General features: G+C 37.4%; 1 protein-coding gene across 7 annotated transcripts in view; it reads left to right on the plus strand.

Annotated features, from left to right (window-relative positions):
* MYO6 (myosin VI) overlaps positions 1-24,440 on the plus strand; it is a 127,298-nt gene that overhangs the window by 55,414 nt on the left and 47,444 nt on the right. For all 7 annotated transcript variants that reach the window (XM_032484496.1, XM_032484490.1, XM_032484489.1 and 4 more), the window contains 8 exons: positions 2,080-2,153; positions 5,493-5,622; positions 7,519-7,624; positions 9,605-9,660; positions 12,208-12,305; positions 12,627-12,791; positions 17,001-17,081; positions 19,887-20,067. In XM_032484496.1, the coding sequence (XP_032340387.1) occupies positions 2,080-2,153; positions 5,493-5,622; positions 7,519-7,624; positions 9,605-9,660; positions 12,208-12,305; positions 12,627-12,791; positions 17,001-17,081; positions 19,887-20,067 (891 nt within the window). The remainder of the gene's footprint in view (positions 1-2,079; positions 2,154-5,492; positions 5,623-7,518; positions 7,625-9,604; positions 9,661-12,207; positions 12,306-12,626; positions 12,792-17,000; positions 17,082-19,886; positions 20,068-24,440) is intronic.

Genomic DNA, 24,440 nt, shown 5'->3' on the forward strand with positions numbered 1-24,440 from the left:
TATTTGGTTTAAGTAACAGATCTCCCTGAGAAGGCTCGGCGGTGAGGGTGGAGGGAGGTAAAGAAGCGAGAGCAAGAGATCGTTCACATGTCATGTAGGTGTATGTGATTAGCTTTTCAGGGGAACCGTGTTGTGGGATGAGGAATTCTTACTGAAAGGAAGCAGAGGGAGTATCATAGAACCAGGTGGTCCAGAGGAAGGGGAGAGATGGGGGAGTGGTTCAGTGTTGTGCTTCAGATAAGAAAAGAGAATACAGAGACCAAACTCCTGGGGGACGAGGGTGGAGGGAGAGCAGGGGTAGAGAAAGAGAGGTGGCGACCAAAAGCCAGACTGCATAACCCTCTGCTACCTGCCTTCTCCAGATCTTGCCTCCGTCAAAGGAGAGCTGCCATTCAACTGTTAGGAGGCTCCACCTACTTCTTAGTCTGTTTTTTTCCTGCTTGAGTGGCATCAGAAAGCAGTGAGGCTCGCGTCCTTGCACAGTGAGCTGGCTGCGCTGTGTGAGTGTAGAGGCAGGGACAGTCTTCGCTGAGACAGGAAAAGCAGGGGGCTCTCGTCTGACAGACTCGGCTGGGTGTTGATGTGTAGGCTAGACATACGTACAGTGTGGACACACGCACAACTTCAGTGAGGGATCAAGCAAGTAAGCAAATGGCTGAGGCAGGGCCCTGCCCTCGGGGATCTGGTTTAGTAGCCAAAATCAGATACACAAACTTAAAATCACAATGCTGGTACTCAAACATAAAGGACAAAGAAGAAAGTAGTTCTGGTGGTGGTGGTGGTGGTAAGAATGGGGAAGTATCATTTGTGGGATAGTCTTTGAACTGACCTCAAAGGATGGGTAGATTTTTGACACCCAGAGATGTAGATGCATGAATGACATTTGAGTTTGATGAATAGTTTAGTCCGCCTACAAGTTAGACCACATCAAAGGGAGTTACGAAAAATTGTATGAAGAGGTCAGCTGAATGCAGGCTTACTAAGGGCTGTGAATATCAGACTTGAATATGGACTTTGGTAGTGACAGAGACCCACTGGTTTTTGTTTTTGAGGAGGAGAGAGTTTTAATTAGGGCTCTAGTTAGGTTAATGTGCTGAGGAGTCTGCATTAGAGAGGGAGAGAGACTGAGGCAGCAGACAAGGAAGAGGCTAACTGTGATTACAGAAAAGGTCATGAGTCCTAGACTGGGATTGGGGCCGGAGAGATGGAAGGACAGGAGAGACATTTCAGAGACTCAGAGTGTGCTCATTTTGGTGCCTACGGTGAATCTGGTGCTGGGTTACCCTGGATTCCACGGTGTAAAGACTTGGAAACAGGTCTAGAGCAAGGAGGGAGAGGGAAGATGATCCTTTGTTGACTAAGGTCTGCAGAGAAGATGACTGATGAGATGGTGGTGCTGATAATGGAAGCAGAGTGGCTGGGGGAGGAGTGGGGTCTGTCTGCTGGAGTGTGCGGTGCCAACGTGGAAACGGAGCCCCGGATTCAGGGCTGGCAGAATAGAAAGTGTCAGACTGTTAGTAAAGGAGCGGTAGGAAAAACAGGATTTCTACCCTGATTCTGCTGTCAGTTAGCTGCACATCCTGGATTTAGGCATACATAATTTCTTCAGCAGTCTTACTTTGTCTTATCAGTTGTGAGGCGCTGCCTGTCCCGTTCTAAAATTTTATCTTTTGTGTTTTCTTCTGTAAAATTCTGAGCATCAGATGGGATTAGTGTTGTCACTTTGTTGTGTCAAAAGTGTATTAAAACGCAGTGTCTGAAGCAGTACTTACTTCCCACTTGAACTGTACTTGGTTCTTTAACCAGCCTTCATTAATGTGTACTCACTAGATGTACTCACCTCATTGGAAATTTATTGTTTAAAATTAAAAATATTACTGTAACATATATAACATATACGTAAACTTGATATTTTACAGTCAGCCCCCCTGGGGTTTACACGTACCAGGGAAAAGATGGAATTAAATCTAAGCTAACGGGTGAATTTTAGCTTGAATCAAAGTGATTCAGATTAAGAGAGTTTTGTTTTATTTTACTTTTTGTTCAAAAATCTAATGATTCACAAATTTTATATCTCAGGTTCATTAATGTATTTAAATGAAGCCACACTCCTCCATAATATCAAAGTTCGATACAGTAAAGACAGAATTTATGTAAGTATTTTGCCTGTGGTCTGAGTTTTCGTGGGAATAATTTATTTTATGTGCTACTGTTTGATTTTGTTGAGCTTGAAATTTTCTAACAGGAAGTCTTACTTGATCTGAGCCAGATGAATAGAGTGTGAGCTCCGTGAGGATAAAGATTTTTTCCTAATTTCCTGCTCTAACTCCAGGGCTTTGGCCATGCATGGTACATAGTAGGCAGTTAAAGTATTTGTAGATTAAGTAATGAATTCAGAGCATCTCCTAGTATCTTTCAGCCTTAAGAAATTCCAGTCTGCCTATTTAAAAAAACATGAATTGTTTTGAGTTTTGATTTTTAAATTTTTGGTATATATCTGTAGATCTGCTTCATTAATTCACTTTCCACATCGTTCTGCAAAGCATTTAAGGCAGCCTCTAGGGAATATATATTGAAATTAAAAACTTGGATGACGAAAAAAAGATTAGAAAAGAAGGTAGTACGTGAGGAAGTGTCAGGAACACCGAAGTGCTGATCGTAGAGCCTAAATGGTTGGAACGTTTCATGAAACCCTAAATAGATGACTTACCTTAAAAATCCAGGATGTTAAACAATGAAAGACAGTGCTTTTAATGTAAGTTGGGTTTGCACCAAATCATTCAGATGAATAGTTAACTAGTGTGTTCTAACTATAGCTATTCACTGGGCATGTGGGAGGTTTTATTCTAGTATGATCTGGTTATAGATTCCCTTGTTGGCTGGAGGTGAATTACCCCACTGTAGCTCTCTGGTTATAAAGACGAGGCTCTTCATTATTTTTGAACGAAGAAAGCACATGGCTTCTTTGACACTTCTAGATCGAATGACAGTCTTAATTTTTTATATCACTATCAATTTGCCTAATTGTACTTACTTAATTCTGACTAAATTACCTTTAGTCTTTGCCATCTGTCCAAGTAGTGACAGCTGGGAAATAGCACTAACGCAGTCTCTTCCAAAAGAGTTTACTTGCTGTCTTTCGGTTACATACAGTATCGAGTCTTTACTTTCCTCCTTGGTTTTCCTCAAAATCAACTAAATAGTATATTTAGGTTACTATGTATATGGCTATTCTTGATTAGAAATATATTTAGAAGCAAAATTCACTTACTCAGCAGACTAACACTGAGTACCTGATCTGTGCTAAATGTTGCTTTAGGTACCAAAATAATACAAATTTAAAATGTTTGTTTATTAAAGCAGTTTAACTCACAATAATTCAACAAAAGCTAATTCAGACATAACCAGGGAACAGCACCTTTCAGTCAGCAGACTAATGTTGAGTATCTGATGTGTGCTAAACGTTGTTAGGTATCAAAATAATATAAAATTTTTTTTAAGTTTGTTAAAGCAGTTTAATTTTAATAAATCTATAAAAGTAGATTTAGATATAACCCCCTTTCAAGTAGAACTGGCCACTATTTTTTCTTTGCATGTTTAACATCACTCGATGGTAGTGGAGCCATCTTATTTATTTGAGCAAATTTTAATTAGCTTCTTTTTCTTGAAGTTGAGAAATTTTAAATCACCTTTACAGAATGATCTTACTGAAGAAAAATTTTAATTTGGGATGTTTATACAGAAGCCTAACAGCCACAGGATTTTCATTGGTCTTTTAGTGCTCCCTTTGCTGCAGTGGTACTACGCTTGGTGATTGTGACCATGGATAACTGAAGGTTTACAAGCAGTATTAATTGTACCTTCAAAAAAAAATTAGTTATCTTTTTTTCCACATTGCAGTCTGCTTGACTTCTAAGTCTTTGTTATATTGCACGATTGATAGAAATAATTATCTAATTGTGAAATTTAAGATTTTGTTTCTCATGTATAATGTCTGTGTCACTCTGGAGAATTTTAAGGTTATTCCTAGCATTTTTTGGTCCCTCTTTTCCAAAGATGTGTGTGAAATTGGGCACGTGACCTCTATTAGACAGTGACTATTTGGCATCATCAGCCCCTGTTTGAGAAAAACCAGTATTTTCAAAGTTAATGAAAGTCATGATGTGTGTGTGTGTTTGTCTAGCTAGTTATGCCTTTTACTTATAAAACCATTAAAATGTCACCAATACATAAATAGAGTTGTTGTTGTTATTGTTATTATTGTTATTCTATTATTATTGTATTGTTGTTGTTGTTATTATTATTATTATTATTATTATTATTATTATTATTATTATTATTATTATTATTATTATTATTATTATTATACATGTAAGAGAGGGACGCAGTTCAGAGTAAACTTGATAGCTTTATGTTTCTCACTAACCAGAAGTGCCACGGTTCTCCCTTAGACTTGAGTGGAACAGCATCTGACTCACACTCACATTTTCATTGGTAACTGAAGTCTCTCTTACTTTCCTTTTGTCTCCCATAGAAAGGTTATTACCTGGAATTTCTTATTTTTACCCCACGCCAGGAAACTTCTTCAGGAGCATTCACTGAATTTTAGATTAGCAGTCCGAGAGTTCAGGGTTTCGGTATCATTTCCCTTCCATGACCAGAAGCAGAAAAGAGAAAAAATGTGGTCCTCTGTGCCCTCATTTGGCCAGTAAACCGCAACTAATGGCTGAACCACAACTCTCCTTTTACCCACAAGGAATTTTATAAATCCTATGGGGGGTATTTTGCTGGTCTTTTGAAGCCACAGTTAAGTTCCAAATTTAAAAGCAAGCCCAAGTTGCTCATTAAACATTTAGCCCGTCAGTATTCTAGGCAATGGTTAGCATATGTTGTTTTGCAAAAATCTGGGACCAAGTGGTCACCACAGAGCTGAATCAATCCTTGGCTTTCAGGGATGGGCATAGATGTAGGGGGTCCTGTGAGCTGTGTTAACCTCTTCAGTAACAGGGTGGATAGAGGAGTCTAGGTGAGGAATACAAATAACCCAAACCCAGGGTGTAGGAATGGAAGTAGGAGGGTGGACTTTGTAGGTGGAGTCAACAGAGGACGTCCAAGGTAGAGGCTGAGAGACTCAGCTCTGCCCGTGGTGAAGTGATGGTGATGCTGTGGACCTGGGGAGGGGGGGCGCGGGTGGGAGGGATGTGTTTTCTTAGAGGCAAAGGGAGGTCGGGAGAGAGAACTTTGATTTCTGGATGTGCTGAGTTTTAGATGCCTATGGGATAAGAAGATGTAAATATTTATTAAGGGCTAGAAAAATATGAGTCCTGTTGGAGATCAGGGACTGTTTAGGGCTAGAAATGCAGATTGGTGGGTTCTAGTTATGTAGAGAAGTAAGGGTGTCCATTTGCTGTATTTTCTTTCTCCTAGGAGCCTTGTCTATTTTTAAACGAAAATAGTAATTGTAAAATTTTGTTTTTGCTTGTCCTACTTAGACGTATGTGGCCAACATTCTGATTGCAGTGAACCCATACTTTGACATACCCAAAATATATTCTTCAGCAACAATAAAGTCGTATCAAGGAAAGTCTCTTGGGACAATGCCACCTCATGTCTTTGCAATTGGTAAGTAATTTAGTGGTATCCTAATTTTTATTTGTCCTTAAATTGTCCAGATTTACTTAGTTTTTCTTCTGGATGAATAAAAGATTCCATGAATTGGCTGTGTAATTTGGAGGGCCTGTATGTGCTTTGAATGTATCCCCATCGTTAGGAGCATGTATCCCACACAGGGCGGGGAAGGACACTTGTGCAGCCACCTCATGGGGCGGTTGTACGTTATTACCTTTGTTAAATGCCACTGTCCTCTTACGTGTGTCCACCAGATGAAAATAGGTCATAAAAAAGCTGACCTAATGCTTTTTTTCAACTCCGTCTCAGAAGTGTCCTCCTCCACACTTGGGGAGGGCGCCCAGCCCTGCTGCTGTTACCCGGGTCCTCACCAGTGAGCGAGCTGCCTGGGCTGGATGGGAGCTGTGAGAGCAGACGTCTTCCGTGCTTCATCTTGCATCGGGGCTTTGTGGGATTTAAAGGATTGGAAGTGCTACACGTGTCACATCTCTGGGGCCTCCGTGTGGGAAGCAGCAGCAGGTGTCTGCCTCTCTCAGGGGGTCTTGCATCTTGAAGCGCTTCAGCTCTGGGGAGCAGAGATGGAGTCATTGGACAGGCATCCCCTATGGCTGGTGGCTGCCAGTACCAGTTAGCTAAGCCTGGGGATCCAGACGTAACCAGCAGTTAAATGATGAGACGTCTTGGTGCTGGTTCTCAGTGCAGGGAGTTTCTCTTTGGGCATTCTCTTTGTGCCTGGCCTAGCCGGGCTTCGCCCCCAGGTTTGGCTGACTGTGTGCTGTGTACTGTTGGTCAGGGTAAGCCAAGCCCAGTGCAACTGCAGAGTGACTTCTGGTTCTATGATGCTCTGATGGGCACTGGCATGTGTTCTATCAGCCAGGAAGATAGGGCAGAATCCTTAGAACCTGGATGTGAGTGAGCTCGTCATTAGAGAGCGGTTACATGTTTAAAATGTAAATAAACTGGCTTCTATTTTTAGTTATTTACTGCTAAAAAAAGTATTTACAGTGATTCCACAAAAGTGGGTAGAACAGATTGCTGATAAATTGGTCCAAAGGATGTGAATGCTCTTACACATAGTTTGCATTCGGTCCTTAGAGTAAACAGCCATTTGTAGCGCCTTCGTCTCTTGTAGGGGTAGCCCAGATCTGAGGCGAGAAATAGTTGCCTTATAGGGCTCAATTGGTCAGGAACTATTTTTTAATTAAAATTGTTTTAATATGAGGCCCCTAACAGAATTAAATTGTGCTCAGTTTGTCTGTGAGTCTTAAAAGACATTTACAGCCTAAATGTTGGAGTATAATGAAGATAGTTTAAAATTATTTATATGAACAATCGCAAATCTAAAAAATGTAAAGCAGTTACTGTTGCCTGTTTTTGAAATGCTGATACAGTCTACAAGATGTTTAAATTTAATAGCAGTATTCCAGAAGAAAACACAGATTTATTTTGCAGTTATGCAGTTTTTTCCTCCAGTAGAAATTTTGGTTGCCATTTTGCTTAATTGGTAGCTCGTTACTTTTGGGTTTTCTCTGGGGATGTCACTAGTGATGCAGTAGTGAGCATTTTTTCTCTCCCTGCGGATCTGCTCTGGTATTAGGAAAAGCTGAGCCGCAGCTCGTAACATGGAGCCCTTCTAGTACCAACAAAAGAGTTGTTTATTTGGGTTTCATATCACTTAGCTGTCAGGATAAATAGAACATTTGATGTCTATACTTTCTAGAGATGTTTTGAATACTTGTAGGTGACTTTATTTAAAATTTTGGTAACTGTAAACACACACTTATAATTTCTTTAGGAGCAAGTACACTTTGGTAGTAAATGGACTTTCTATCATTTACAAAATTTGTGTCTAAGACACCGTTCATCACTGATGTGTTGTTTCGACCCTAGCTGATAAGGCCTTTCGAGACATGAAGGTGCTCAAGATGAGTCAGTCCATCATTGTATCTGGAGAATCAGGAGCTGGCAAAACGGAGAATACGAAGTTTGTTCTAAGGTGAGGAGTATTTAGTTGACCTAGAATATTTTAAACAGGTTGATTTTTTTTTGAATTGTGGTAAAAAATATAAAACATAAAATTTACCATCTTAACCATTTCTCAGTGTACAGGTCAGTACTGTTAAGTAGCTTCACATTGTTGCTCAGCCCATCTCCACAACCTTTCATCTTGCAAAACTAAAAACTCTGTACCCATTAAACCACTCCCGGTTTCCCCCCGTCCCTACCCCTGGCAAGCACTGTTCCACTTCTCACCTCTATGGTTTGACTACTCTAGGTACCTCAGGTAAGTGAGTCAGACAGTTTTTGTCTTTCTCTGACTGGCTTATTCTACTTAGCATAATGTCCTCAAGGCTCATCCATTCTGTAGCATGTTTCAGAATTTTCTTCCTTTTTTTTTTTTTTTAAAGCCAAATAATATTCCATTGTGTGTATATATCACATCTTGTTTTCCCGTTCGTTCGTCAGTGGGCATTTGGGTTGCTTCCACCTCGTGGCTGTTGTGAGTAGTATTGCTGTGAACATGTTACGAACTGAGGTACAAAGATCTCCTTGAGATTGGAACAGGTTGACTTTGCATGCTTTATGACATAGTTTGGAATGGTAGGTTCTGTCTCTTTTTCAAAACCAAATACCCTAGTGTGGAAGCTAAGCTGTAGACTGTAGAAACCTAGCTCTGACGTGCTATTCTCGTGAGGATCCTGGAGGAGACCAGTCCTGGTTATGAGGACTGGCCTTCTTACTTCTGCCCGACCACAGTGCTCCTCCCAGTGTATCCTCTTTGCTGCCGTCAAATTAAACTCTACGCTTTGTTTAGAATGATAACATTTTATATATGGGAGGAACCGTAGTACTTATCGCAGTTTGTCTTTCAATCTGCATACTCAGGGATGTTAAGTCTAGTGTTGAAGCTACTGCTAAGACTAGTGCATGCTGAATTCTCTCCAGTGTTGTTCCCACTCTATTACAGGTCTTAGTGGATTGCTGCTTGGTGGGTCCTTTTTTAAAGTTTAGCTATTTTTGTGCAAATACACATGCTATGAGTTATTTGTATGAAACCAGTTTAAGAGTTTGTCATTGCCTGATTTGATATGTTTATGCAGTTCTGGTAAAATGCATGCTTCCTTAATACTCTTGGAATTCTAAATGCTTCAATTTCTTATTCTCTTTCCTGTATGTAATAATCATATGGTGAGTCTATGCTTAGTGTACACCTTTGAAAATGAACAGGTAATTAAGAAACTGTAAATTTATATTGTAAGTCAAAAACTGCTTTTGTTTGGAAACATGCCAGGCAGAGAGCTGTTCCATCATCTTTTGTCCTTCACTGAAACAACACTAAGAGTGGTTACTTCCTAGTTGTTCAGTGGCAGATTATCTTATTTTTTTAACCATCAAGATTGAATGAAGAGGCTATCACAAAAGACTTGGAATGTCATGTCCAAGATGAGTATTTCCATGTGAAATGTGTGGCATACTTAAAACCAAAGAGTTGGTTAAAATCAGTATATTCCTAAAAAGTTTTTAAAAAATAATGCCAATTTAGATGTTACAGGACATCCAAATAGAATTTTATTTTATTTTAATTAAAAGAGTAAAAAAAAGTTTTTTTGAAGAGTGATTTATTTATTTAGGGTTTTTTTTTTTTTTTTTTGGTGGGGGGAGGTAATTAGGTTGATTTATTTATTCTTAGAGGAGATACTGGGGATTGAACCCAAGACTTTGTGCATGCTAAGCATGCGCTCTACCACTGAGCTATACCCTCCCCCTCAAATAGAATTTTAAATGTTTAAAAAGCTATAACAAGAATGCTAGTATAGATTTGTAATTTACATATAGATTTGTAATTTTTAATTGAACATTTCCAGTAGATGATCAGGTTTAAATTTTAGATGTATTAAATAATGTTAAAATTAGAAATATGATGTATGCAATATCATTGTCATCTAAGTTTTTTTTTATCCTGTATTTTAAACAGATACCTGACTGAATCCTATGGAACAGGTCAAGATATTGATGATAGAATTGTTGAAGGTATTGTTAATTTTTAAAATTCTTATTTTCTATTGTTACATATGTACTGAAATTAACTTAGAAGACTCCTCTAAGTGGTCTGGAATGTTCTCCCAGAGATCCAAAAGAATTCTGCCTTCTGCAAATCTTTGCTCAGATATTATCTTCTCATTTACTTAATGTCTTCTGCTCCCCCCCACCCCCAGCCTCATGTAAACCCCTGGAATAGTGCCTGCTACATACTGTGTGCTCCGTAATTATCTGCTGGATGAGTGGAAGAAATACAGGAAGCCCTCTGGCCTCCTGTTTGTTTTGTCAACCTTGTTTTTGTAAAGGGGAAGGGGAGAGAGGGTTATTTGGAATTGAGGTGCTTTTGGGGGGAAATCATTTTAATGAAAGAGTACACTTGGAAAGCAAGACTTTGTAAATTGATTTCCTTAAGCTTCAGTGTTTGCATACCCCTTAGAAAGCCTTCTCTAACCCTGTCTGGAGATTCCTGGTCTAGGCTGCTGTCACACTGAATGTGCACCACCATCCTGCATCACAGAGTCCTCTCTGGTCTCCCCTCTTAGAGTCTTGCTACCCTTTAATCTTTTCTCCGTATGGAAGTTGGAATGATCTTTTTTGCTCTGAACCCTTTATTGGCTTCAAATTGCTCTCAAGATAAAGTCCCGAATTCACATCATCACCCACGGTGCTGTGTGTGGCCTGGCCTCAGCCTCCTCGAGTCTAATTGAGTCATGTTCCCCCTGGATCCTAATGCCTCCACCACGCTAGTCTCCTCGTAGTTCTCTGAGGTGTCTTAGGCCCCTTTGGACACTCTCTTTCCTCCTTCCTCACTTTCCCCTACCAGGCACTCAGTAGGTGTTTTAATAATGATGATATATTAATACATGTGTCATGTATTCGGCATTGTCTGATTTGCTTAAAATCTATTACCTAGTTTAAATCTTCACAGAATATGAGTTAGGTACTATTTTATCCCTGCTTTATAGATGAGAAAATAAGGTAAAAAGGGTTTTAAGTAACTTGCTGAAGAGCAAATAAGCTCATCAGTTGTGGAAATGGGACATTAATCCAGGCATCTTAACTGTGTGCAGTAAGTGCATATTTTAACACTCTTGACATTTTAAAGAAAAATTTCAACTGAACAAAAATTTGTTCAGGGGCCTTCTATGTCCACGCATTTTGCTAGATCATAGCTAGCGAATGTTATGTACATTTTTGCAGAATTATGTAAAATACGCATGTAGGTGCATGTAAATAAACATTTTCAAAGTTTGCATCAAGGTTTTCATGTTTCTTGATATAAATGAGTTTCTAGTTTTACCTACAGTTCTCAGTGTGGTTCTGTGACACACCCAGGTTTAGTCGCAGTAAAGCACCTTACTTTTAGTAAGTGAATCACCCTTTAACATTGAATAAATAAATAAATAAGAACAAATTATGGGTTAATTCAGTAAAATACTAATTAGCATTCTGATTTTACTTGAGGTGCAAATTTGCTTGAGAATTGGATATTAGCCTGGTTTTGTCCATGAGATAGCGTTGTGTGATCTGTAACTTGTAGTTGAGAGTTGGAAAGTATTTTTCCAAACACTTCTCCAGCCTCTTATGGGAGAATAGTTAACTGGCAGGACTGTAGAAATCTTTTGGTGGGATACACATGTTAACATTTCTTTTAGTTTTAACACTTTCTTCTTTTGGCAAGTTAAACAACCTCAGAGTGATCTTTAAAAGGGTTTGGAGACTAGTTAAACTGTCTGCTGTGGATAGAATAAGAGAAACGGATTTTAAAAGATTTCATATGAAGTATTCTAGCAGTAAACATGCGAAGCAATTTGTGAGGTTGTTGATGAAACTGTAAGATTGGCGGTAATCTGCTATGCTCCTAGTTGAGACTGGTGAATCCAAGAATAGACTCCAGTCACGTGGAGAGAGTGTGTGGATGTGTGTGTGCGTGTGTGTGATTATAAAATGAAGACAATTAGTTTTACATTTGTTGGGATTTTAAAAATTATTCTGAGTATCTTTTGTAGATAATTCTTTGAACTCTAACTTGTTAGATTTTGTTGGATGTTATGTAAAAATGTTAAATATGGAGGTTTTTTAAAATACATATTTTAAAAAAAAGTAAGTCAGCAAATAATTTGTTGCCTGTATTTTGTCACAGGAACTTTGCTGTTTCCTTTACTATAATCACTACTCTTGTAGGGCTGATGTGAAAATCTTAAAATTTGTAGGGAGTAGTTTTTTAAGTTGAGTTACAAATTTTGTAACCTAGTGACTTTTGAAAATTCAGTCTTTCCCGTAACACTTAATTTTCTTTTTTATAAATTTTGAGTAATTTTTCCATCTCTTGTGCTTTAATAGGGCCTGGACGTAGTGGTAGTCAGTAAATATTTGTGGATTTGCCATTACAAATGAATTCCTTCATGTTAATACTTCTGAGAGTATTTTTCTGGTTATGTGTATCTATTAATAAGCGGAAACATACTATGCATATTGTTTTGTAACTTTCCTTCATGCTCGTTTTTTCATGGAATATTTTCATTTCTTTTCCAATAGCTAACCCACTCTTAGAAGCCTTTGGGAATGCAAAGACTGTTCGCAACAACAATAGCAGTCGATTTGGGAAATTTGTAGAAATACATTTCAATGAAAAGGTAAGAGACAGTGAGTTTCAAGATGATATGTTTGGGGAGTGTTTTTGGAAAATATAAGGGTCTTGATAGAGTTGGTGCTGCCCTTGAACTCATGACAAATCTATTTCAATTGTTTTCTCTTTAGTCAGTATATGTTCACTGTGATCTCTGTAAATACTGCAAGGTTTACATTTAATCACCTGTGTTTTTCCCCTTTATTTGATAAATATGACAACCTCTTTGATAGATAAAAAATGTTTACTAGAACAGATAATTTAACGTTGGTTGGGTTATACTTTAAGACTTAAAACGCAAAAATGTGTTTTCTGTTTTGTTTTTCAGAGTTCAGTTGTTGGAGGATTTGTCTCACATTACCTTCTAGAGAAATCTAGAATCTGTGTTCAAGGCAAAGAGGAAAGGAATTACCATATCTTTTATAGGTTATGTGCTGGTGCTTCTGAAGATATTAGGGAAAGACTTCATCTGAGCTCCCCAGATAATTTTCGGGTAAGTTGGGTGAAAAGAAATTTCATACAGTTTTTGCACATTGAATTGCCTTCCATTCTGAAACTTATTTCAGTGGATCCTGGTGTCTTGTTGCATGTAACTTACATTAAATTCAGTGTAATGTGATAGAATGACTTCTGTGCTAGGTAGATCTCTACTGAGATTTATTGCTGAGCTCATAACACTGGACGAGGAGGTACGTAATGGGATAGGTAAAAGGCTAGATGCTAAACACCTTATTAATTTGAAGTCAATGAGAAATTTATAATAGTTCTGTAATGCTAGCTCTTTAAAGTTACCTTTGACTTGCTTGTAATAAAAGAGTTTGACCACTGAATTAATATTAATAAAGGACACATGCTTGTCTTCCTTAATTCAGGTCAACAAATATTGATTGCTTACCCATTGGGTATAAGGCATTGTGCCAGAGTTAAAAAGATAAATGAGACACAGTTCCTGCTTCTGAGCGACTTAGAAGCTGGTGGGACACACACACACACACACACACACACACACACACACACACACACACACAATCTGACTGATACGTGAAATGATAAGTAAGATATGTGTAGGATACTGGTGATTTTGGAAAACCTTTACTGGAACAATTGATGCTTGATCAGAATCTGAGGGATTTTTAAGTATTAACTTGAGGAAGAATCATGCAAAGGGTATTCCTGGTAGATGCAAAAAAATGAACAGAGAAAGGCAAGAGATAGCTTAAAGGGCAGGGCAGGAAGGGGTGGGAGGTGAGCCTGGAGAGTTTGGTTTTAATTCTGGGGTTATTAAGGAGCTGTTGAAGGGCTTTAAGTAGAAAGTAGGGTATCAGGTCTATCCTTATCTCTGGATTTAATATGGAGGATAGCTTTAAGGGGTAGTCGGGGAGGAATGGATAGAAATTGCCACCATGGGTAGGTGGGTTGGGAACCTGTGGCTCCGGGTGAAGTAACAGTTACTCAGTGCTTGAATTTACTTTAGAGATGGCAGGGTTGCAGAGGATGGGGTATGCGAAACATGAGGAGGTAAAATTGACAGGACTTGGAGACTGAATATGGTGAGGAGGAGGAGGAGGAGGAGTCTGGAATAATTTTCCAAAATTTGATACAGATAACTGGGTGGGTGTCAATACCATATTGGGCCAGATGGAAGACTCGTGGCATGTGGGGTGGGCTCAGTTCTGGAGCCTGTGGGTCATGTAAATGGAGCTGTTCAGAAGACTGGCGTGTACTCATCTGTAGGCCAGTGTAAGCGGTGGAGTGACAGGTTTGGGAGATGTCAGTACTCTGGTGGTAGTTAGAACCCTGAGAGTGAGTAGGTGAGGTTGTCCTGAGAGATTGAGTAGTGCAGAAAAGCATGTGCCAGGATCCAGATTCTGGAGCTGAAAAGGATGAGCAGGTGAAGAGCTGCCCAAGAAGGCACGCACACGTGGAGCTTTGAGAAGAGTACAAGGGAAATCAGGAGGTCCGAGAGTCACAAGTCAGTAGAGGTTCAGACAGTGGTGACTGGGGATGGTTAACCTAAGTTACAAAGTATCAGCTGGGAAATAGCATCCCTGTGTGGGATACATGGGAGGCAGGGATGTGCCCAGGGAGTGTAGTTTGTGTAAATTTCTCCAGGTGACTCTGATAGTCCTCTTAGGGCAGGAGTCCTCTATTTGAGAGAATTGTTCTGTGTGTGTGTGTGTTTGCAACTAACCATTTCTGTATTACTTCAATCAATTTCTTTTAAAGTGTATTTGGAAATTTCAAAACTTTATTGTTTTAAAATGCTTTCTAACTGCATCTATTTGTATAATTCTGAAAATTAATTGAAATTTGGAGTTAGCTGGCCACATTATCTTCATGAAAGTAGAAGAGGCATTTCCCTACAATGACTTTAAGGAAAGGAACATAAATTACTAAGAATCATTTATGAAATTTAGTAATGATGATATGCTTTGTGAACACCGAGTTAATGATAAAGTGATGTGACCATTCTTGCCTTAATGTAGCATTTCTTTCCACTTGGAGACTTGGGAACATTGTGTGTGTCTCAGAATGCACAGCCTTCCCTGGCGCAGTGGCAGCCTTCCTAACAGGGCAGCCCCTGAAAGGCTTTATCAGCTCAGAGAGTCTCTTGCCTCTTTTAGCGTGGACTGGGAGGTGTGATTTCCTCCTACAAGGGAGTCCTTTTAGTAGGAGGAAATTAAAAGAACAGCATTACCTTCCACCCTAAAACATCTGCCGTTTTGGATACCCCTCTCAGGCAGACGTACACACACCTCTGTATCTCTTCCCCTGTCTGCCTTAGAGTGACCTGAAAGTGTGTTGGCGATGTCATCAGGTTTTGGGGGGAATGAGGATGGGTAATAGGTTTATTTATTTATTTTTTAATGGAGGTACTGGGAACTGAACTGAGGACTCCATGCATGGTAGGCGTGTGCTCTACCGCTGAGCTGTACCCTCCCCCAGGGTTTCCTGTGGTTTAGTTTAGGCCTCTAGTTATAACTCGGAGATAAAGTTGTAAAGACAAAGGAGAAACCCTACAGTAGGGTGAACACTTTCCCCTCAAATTTTTTTTTGTCACTTAACTCTATACAAATTAATAAGTAAAGAATCTTGGAGATATATCTGTTTGAAAACGTTTGTATTAACTACATATGTATTTTAGAAAACAAAAGATTTAAAATGCTTGCATTATCCAAATTTTTAAAACACCTTTACACGTGTTCCGTGGAAGCATTTGTTACAGTCATGCTTGAATATAGATAAAGTTTGAATAATATGAAAATGGGTGGCAGGAATAGTTACAGCTTTCTAGTTACAGAAAAGTTGGAAGAAATGAGTATTTTTCCTAGGTTTTAATACAAAGTCCATCTGTCGAGAAGCCAAGTATTTGACAAAACAATTGGGGTGAGTGGGTAAAACTCCTGCTAGCAAAGAAAGCATTTGTTTTGGCTCCATGTATTTAAGCCACTGTTATCCTACTAAAAAAAAAAAAAGAGCTCTTTTTTGAAATAGTTGAAAATGCTTACCCATATTGTCCCCCCTCCCTTCTTGTTTATTTTCCCCTCAAGACTCTAGACTGGAAAGAAGAATTCATTACATATTATTTTCTAGTTTTAATTGTATTTTAGTATTTCATTTTAATGATTGGGGGAGTTAAATGCATTGATCATCTAAAATAATAATTTATCCCTAAACCATTCAAGATTTACTGTAAAATTCTTCTTGGTATCCATGTAATGTGTTATATTTAATCTTGGAATTCACGCCATGGTAGAGTGGAATCATAGTGACCTGATTTAAGAAAAGCTGTTTAAAAAATTTTCTCATCCTGTTTCCTGTGCACTTCCTTCCTCAGCGCTCCCCTCCCCACTTTAAATGTGGGTAATAGATCCTCCTTGAGACCAGTATATTATTTTCTTCTCAACTGCTTCCCTTGTTCTGTGTTTTCAGAGCACTCATCCTTTAAAGGCTTCTGGGCAGAGAAGTAAATCATTGAGATAAAAAGCTGAAATTGGTATAGCACAGGGAACTATGCTCAATATCTTGTAATAACCTTTAACAGAAAAAATATGAAAGTGAATATATATGTATATGCAAGACTGGAACATAGTACTGTATACCAGAAATTGACACACTGTAATTGACTGTACTTCAATTTAAAACCTGAAATTTTTATTTCAGTACCTGTGAAGGTTCATGAAACAAGTGTTGTAAGTTATGTATAGTTAGTGTTAACTCTCAGTAACTACTATGAAAGGCATGTTTTGCCTTCCTAAACTGATTCTAAAAAGCAGAAATGAAGAAACTTAAAAATAATATTTAATTACTCAGAAATTAAATATTTGAAATATTAAACCACAATGTCAGGTCTTTGAGATACTTGACATATTTAGTTCCTACCTTATGTTCTATGTTTTTCATAGGATACTTGACACTGAGGAGATTTAAAAATAGGAAAGCTTTATGGTACTGATTTTTATGTTAATCATTTAACTTAACCTACTTCCAGGTTAGGGTTTTCAGCATCCCTGGTTTGATTAGTAGGCGTGAAATACTTATGGTATATAGAAGTATTGACTTTAATTGAGAGATTAAATGATATGCAGTTTATGTTTAGAAATCCTTTATGGTTAGCACTATCTGATAAGCTGTATTTTCTGCTGTGTTATTTTCCTGTGGATCATATCTATTAACTGTATTTTAAATTTCTTTGTCACAGTATCTAAACCGAGGCTGCACTAGATACTTTGCTAACAAAGAAACTGACAAACAGATTTTACAGAATCGAAAAAGTCCTGAGGTATAGTAAACTTTTTTTTTTCTGAGTTAAAATCTTTAATATGAAAAATGTCATGCTGAAAGATATATTCTGTTCTTTATTTTGAAGCCCAAGGAAGATTTCTTACTTTTAGGCTTATGCTTAAAAACACTAAATATTCCTCCATGCCCCTCGCAGGCTTGGTGCTTCATGCCTCTATTGGGACCTGCAGAAGCTGCAGGTTCTGGCTCTTGCTGGTGAGGCTCAGTGCTCCGCTCTCCTCTTGTTCTTTTTCCTAGCACGAGGGTGTCATACTGCCCAAGAATTATCCTCAGCTGACGTTTTCAAAACTCGTTCTCATATTGCCCACTTGGGACTGAGTATGAAATATGTCCTTTATAATTTACTGTCTACGTCAAAGCTGAAGTAAGCTTTGACGCAGACAATAAACAGAGTAAGCATCCTTCTGAACTGATGTTTATACATTGTTGTATTTCTCTTTAGAGCATCATGTTTCCGTAATAACACTATGAAAAGTTTTATATTTTGGTCTTACTAAATTATTATATTTCTGAGAGCAATTAGATATGATTATATCATTAAGTATTATTTTAAAAACATTCAGTCCTTAATCTAAAAATCTTCTCCCACCTCTGTAAATTTTAATACACAATGTTTAACTAATAAGAGGTATTAAGTTATATCCTCTCAGGGAGCTTAAATTGTGAAACACTAAGTCAGGATTTATTATAGGAACTAGTTCATATTGTCTATTAATTTTACTAAAAGGTTTATATTGAGCATTTAATTGAACAAGCTTTTATTATACTCGGTTTTTAATACTCCTGCATGTGTGAGTCAGATGTTTTTGGCTCCTTTCAAAATGGTGAGGTGGATTATATATTTAATATATTTATGGAAAAAAAATGGAAACCTAAAAATCCCCATTGTTTTGAATTCTAAGAAGATGAGCCTTTAGTTAATTTTTGTTTTAAGTTGACATTTTATTTATCATTTTAGACACAGATGTCTGGATTATAAATTGTAAACTTTATGTTACATCCGTGGTTGGAACTTTAAGCAATGACATTAATATTTGTTATGGTTATCTTCCTTTGTCATGATAGCCTATATTTTTTATAAGGCATCATCAGAATATGGAAACTGTATAATTTCCACCAAGATAATGGAGACAGTTCCTGGTGGAATATGGCAGCTATACTAAAGGAAAAAATGCATACGTATAAAAATCTGGTATTTTGGCTTGGGAAAGGACTGAGCAGAGAGGAAAGAAAACTGGATTTTACTCTCCAAAGAGAAAAAGCACTCTTTGTATGCTCCTAAGAAGAAAGTGTGCCCTTTCTGATTCTAGAGTCAGTGTACTTTGTTAGGAGTCTTATTTATATTATTGATTTTATATATAAAATTTGTAAGAGAATAATGGATTTAATATGTTTAAATTACTTTTTATTGTCTTCTTTATCAGGAAGATGAGGTGATTGTTTTGACTAATTAGAATCGTAGTTCCATTGGAGTGTCTTTATTTAAGCTGTGTGTAATTTTTAGGAGAATGCAGTATTTTTAGTCTGCCGTGACAGCAGTATATTCATTGACCTTTGATTAGAAACAATTCTTAAATGAAGTAACCATTCAATTGCAAGACTAAAAATTCTGCATGATACGTGTTTTCTTTTCAATGTGGCTGCATGTGATCGTTTCCTGTGCTTTCTTTAAGAATTAAATTTCCTTGTCTAGACATTTTCCAGAAATTCCACACATGCCTAATTAAACATTTTAATGACTTTTGTGGAAAGGCAGTGACAACTTTAGCAGGGAAGTACTCGTCACCCTGGAGGAAAAACAAATCTCCTAGAGGTGTCTTTAATGGCCAGTTAATTCTGATACTGTTAACCTAATGTTTTAATTTACTTATTCATTCTCAAGTTCTGGAAAATTGCTAGTCCAATCTTTCTGTGTCCAGTAACTTATTTTTTTCCTTCAAGTTTGTGTTAGAGATTCTAATAAATGAGCACTTTAGATGCAAGTTTTTTTTTTAGGAGAGAAAGCAAAATGTCTCTTCATTTTTTTGGAATGTTTTCAGTCATGGCATAAATTTTTAGAGTAAACATAATGCTTACTGATACATTTTACCTCTTATTTATATTCAAATCAGAAAGATTTAAAAAGTAATTCTCAGGCCATGAAAATTGTTTAGTTAGCCTATCCACTGTTCACTACTGTTGAATATCAGTGTAGCTGATAGTAGTTAACCTGAAGGAGTATAATGCTAAATGTTAGATTTAAATTTTTATTCGTTTTTTTTAACCTGTTTTTTTTTTTGACCTGTGGTTTCATGTTGATTCATTTCAACCATTGATATTTCCTTCATTTTCATTCAGTTTATATTTTTATCTAATATCCTAGCATTATAATGCTTTAGAGATAAAATTCCAGTTTTAATCGGAAAACATCTCATTCCATTTTTGACTGAAATTTTTATTGAGATAGCTGTAGATCTCATGTTGTTGGAAGAAATAATACATCGATCTTGTGTACACTTTGTGCAGTCATTTCAGTTTTTGAATGTGTTAGAATACTAGTTTTCTCACACATTTTATTTTTTAAATTATTTATTTATTTTTAAACTTTTTTTTTTATTGAGTTATAGTCATTTTACAATGTTGCGTCAAGTTCCTGTGTAGGGAACAATTTTCAGTTATACATGAACATACGTATATTCATTTTACTTTTGCATGTTATAGAGTGCATTAAAAGACCTTATGTGGTTGTTTTTAGTATACTTAAATAATGTGAACCGCAGACAACTGATATCTTCTTGCTTTGTAGTGTCTTAAGGCAGGCTCCTTGAAAGATCCTTTGTTAGATGACCATGGAGATTTTATTAGAATGTGCACAGCCATGAAAAAGATTGGTTTGGATGACGAAGAAAAGCTCGATCTGTTCCGGGTAGTAGCTGGTGTCCTGCACCTTGGAAATATTGATTTTGAGGAAGCCGGCAGCACATCAGGTCTCTTTTTCTTTTTCTTTTTCTTTTTTTTTTTGGCAGTCTTTTTGTTTTGTTTTATTTTGAAGAGGAGTAAAGTTAGAAGTTCTATCATTTAATTGTCATATGTAAATTGACTCCATGTGCAGGTTTGTTATTATCCTGGTATTTCTAGGATATATTGTGTTACGTGATGAACCTTGCAACTGAAGGATGCTGCATTATCAGTTGTTATGAGCTCTGTCCTGAACAAATCCGTGATACGGATGAGGAGTAAACTCATTTGATGAAGGATGATTAACTCTGACTACCAGGGTCATACTTGGTTACAGTTTTCAACTGATATTATTCTTTTCCAATACATGAACAGAATAATTCTTTACCATCTGTTAAGATATTTTGGTATTTTTCTGGTTCATTTATCTGAACTTGGATCAGTTAATTAGGACAGTTGAATACACAAAAGCCCATCTACTTTATTACTGGGAAATGAAAATAGGTTAAACTTGACGCAAATTGAAAAGAGCATTTAAATGCCTGCATGGTATTAGTTTTTCAACTGTCTTGTTTCAGTCTCTGCATAAATAGTAAGACTGTGTAATCTTAAGTTTGATCCATGAATACAGGGTTGGCAGACTACGGCCCGTGGTCAGCTCTGACCTGTTTCTGTAAGTGAAGTGTTGTTAGAACACAGCCACACCTGCCTGTTGTGTCCTGTCTGTGGCAGCGTCCGTGCGGCCGTGGCAGGGTTGAGTAGTTGTGTGGCCAGCAAAGGTTAAAATCTCACACTTTGGAGAAAAAGATTGTTGACTCCTGCTTCTGCCTTTAAAAATCTTACACTAAGAATGAGTTTAAAAAAAAATCAAAAGCACCGTTTACCATAGCAGTCAACAACCTAGGCTTTAGTGTCAGATCCCAGAAGCTCTCTAAGCCTTGGCTTTCTCACCTGTAAAATAATGAAGAAATAATCCGTGAGAAGTGTTTTTAAAGTGTGGTTACGTAGCAACATTTTGCATATAAGGAAAGGGCACAAGAGGAAGGAAGAACATTTAAAAAATGCATCTGCTATGTGCAAGATCCTTTATATACTGTTTCATCATGAATGGCATAATCATAATCTGAACTTAATAAAGATAGCAAGCCAGGGGACATTATCTCCATTTTACACAAGTGAGACCTGTGCGGTAGTTTATGTGATACGGTTGTGAATGAACTTGTAGGTGTGAGAGCCGTGCTGTCCCCATGTCTAGCTAACTCCGGCACTTGGGGTAACTGTCTCTCATTGCCCCCAGTCACTGAGCCTTCCCCAGAGACCTGAGCTGTGAATGAGCAGATTGAGGTAGACAGTCTTAATGACGTTCAGACTGAACGTCCCGCGGTGCCATGAAGTCAGCATCAGGAGCTGTATGTAGGAGCACAAGGTTTTGTGCCACTGTGTGTCACCTGCCTGTGCGACCCTGGGCCAGGAACCTAACCTCTCCATGCCTCAGTTTCCTCATCTGTGAACTGGGGATAATAACAGGTCCTATCTCATGTTTTAAAGAAGAAGAAACGAGTTAAATATTTGCAAACTGATACAAAATAGTACTTAGTCTGGCATGTAGTAATCACCGTAAGTGTTTTCAAGGAATGAGTAAAATAAATACAGATTACTCTCAGTTTAAAATGGAAAAAAAAAAGAAAACCAAGCAAAATCAGATGTGTTCTTACTTTACATTAAAATTTTTTTTTTTTTGAGGGATTTAAAAGTGTAAGAAATGTTAGAAGACATCTTCATTTCCTCTGTAGCATCATTTTTGTTGTTGCTGTTCTTTTTTTGAGGGGGAGGTAGTTGGGTTTATTTATTTACTTTTGGGGGAGGTACCGGGGATTGAACCCAAGTGCTGAGCATGCGCTCTACCACTTGAGCTGTTTCCTCCGCTATAGGATCGTTACACCAAGGGAGCAGGTGGCAGTTCTAACCCAGAGTAGCTTAGAGTGATTAATGCACACTTCGGAAATGTGAGAAGTGATGGGCAGCATTTTCACACACCTTGTGTGATGGCCCTGTGGTCAGACATGCAGACGTCCACGAGGGTCGTAAACGGGGCATGATCTAGTTAGTTGAAAAGCATTTAAATGGTCAAAAGGCACATCCCAGATATTTACATTATCTTTTATTCTTCTTCTCAAACTTCCTTCTGTTGAAAGAGAAATGAGCAGAAAGCAGAGAAGATTGGAACGAGGCAATGAGTCAGGAGAATAAACTAGGTTGTTTTCTGTTTTAATAGCTAAGATTTTATTAACCTACATCCTTCCAGAGACCCTTCCTATATAGGTCCAAATGGTTTCTTTTTTTCTTTTTTCTTTTTTTTTAGTAGAGGTGCTGGGGATTGAACCCAGGACCTTGTGCATGCTAAGCATGTGCTCTACCACTGAGCTGTACCCTCACCTTTTTTTTTTTTTTTTTTTAATTTAAACAGCTCTTGTTTTGGGGCGGGGGTTTGGGGGGAGGTAAATTTTTAAAATAATTAATTAATTAATTAATTTAATGGCAGTACTAGAAATTGAACCCAGGACCTCGTGCATGCTAAGCAAGCACTCTACCACTGAGCTATACCCTCCCCACCAAATGGTTTTTTTCTTTTTAATTTTTTTTTTAACTTCAGTTTTTTGGGGGGGAGGTGATTAGATTTATTTATTTATTTACTTATTATTTGTTATTAATGGAGGTACTGGGGATTGAACTCAGGACCTCGTGCATGCTAAGCAAGCACTCTACCACTGAGCTATACCCTCCCCACCAAATGGTTTCTTTCTTTTTAATTTTTTTTTAACTTCAGTTTTTTTGGGGGGAGGTGATTAGATTTATTTATTTATTTACTTATTATTTGTTATTAATGGAGGTACTGGGGATTGAACTCAGGACCTCGTGCATGCTAGGCATGTACTCTACCACTGAGCTATATACCCTCCTACCCCTAAATGGTTTCTTTCTAATTAGAATTGATTTTTCCTGCCCCAGAGAACTCAATTTTGGTATGACTTTGCAATTTGAAAAGGCTCTGGATATTTCTGTAATTATTTTATTGGAAAACTTATTCTTCAGTAAATATTTGGAAGGCTCCCCTGCTATTTAAAATTTTTTTTGTGATGATAATGCAAAAAATATGTATTGAGAGTTCTGTGTTTTTTAAATTTCACATAACAAAAATATACATTATTATAACAACAAATTTTAAAAATGTTCAAAGAAGTTCTTTCTTTGGAAGGGGAATGACATGAAAAACCTTACATTATTTTGCAGTATTTTGCCTTTTTAAAACTTTTAAAATAAATGCTTTCTTATGTTATTCTTACATAATCCCTGAAAGTATGTAAGAAACTTTTCAAAATAGTTTTAAAAAAAAAGTATTCAAATGAATTAATCAATGGTGGCCAGTTTTTTTTGAGAGTTATATTATTTTAGATAATGTGTATCGAGGGTACAAACTAGAGATTAGTAGTAATCTTATTTTCATAGAATTAAAGGTTTAATATGTCTTCTAAGTATTACTTTCCTTATTCTTTCTTTTCAGCCTTATTGAAACATAATTCATATTTAGAGTTGTGCAATAATCACCATAGGCAATTTTATTTTTATTTATGTTTGTGTATATATATTTTTATTGAAGTACAGTCAGTTTACAATGTTGCATCCATTTCTGGTGTACAGCATGTTTCAGTCATACTTGAACATGCAATGTATTCATTTTCATATTCTTTTCCCCATAAGCTACTGTAAAATATTGAATACAGTTCCTTGTGCTATACAGCATGAACTTGTTGCCATAGTCAGTTTTAGAATATTTTCATCACTCTAAAAAGAAACCCCATGCCTTACATCAGTTACCGCCATTGTGTCTCAAATCCCCCACCTTAGGCAACCACTTGCCGTTCTGCTTTGTCTGTGTCAATTTGCCTATTAAGGCCATTTTATACAAATGGAATCGCAAAATATGTGGGCCCTTTTGTGACTGACTTCTTTCACTTGGCTTAATGTTGTCAAGGTTCACCTGTGTGTCAGTACATCATTTTCTTTTTGCTGAGAAATATTCCATTGTATGGTTATACCACATTTTGTTTACCCATTTGTCATTTAATAAACATTTGAGTTGTGTCCACCTTTGGCTGTTGTGAATAATGCTGCGGTCAACATTCGTGTACAACTTTTTGTGTGGACATATGTTTTCATTTCTCTTGGGTATATGCCTAGGAGCGGAACTGCTTAGTCATACGGCCATTCTATGTCTAACCTTTTGAGGAACTGACTTTCCAAGTAACTACCCTTCTACATTCTCACCATCCTAGTGCCTATGAGGTCCTAGTGCCTGAGAGGTACTACCTCATTGTAGTTTTATTTGCATTTTCCTGACAGC

Source organism: Camelus ferus, chromosome 8 (assembly GCF_009834535.1).
Source record: "Camelus ferus isolate YT-003-E chromosome 8, BCGSAC_Cfer_1.0, whole genome shotgun sequence".
Classification (NCBI taxonomy): Eukaryota; Metazoa; Chordata; class Mammalia; order Artiodactyla; family Camelidae; genus Camelus; species Camelus ferus.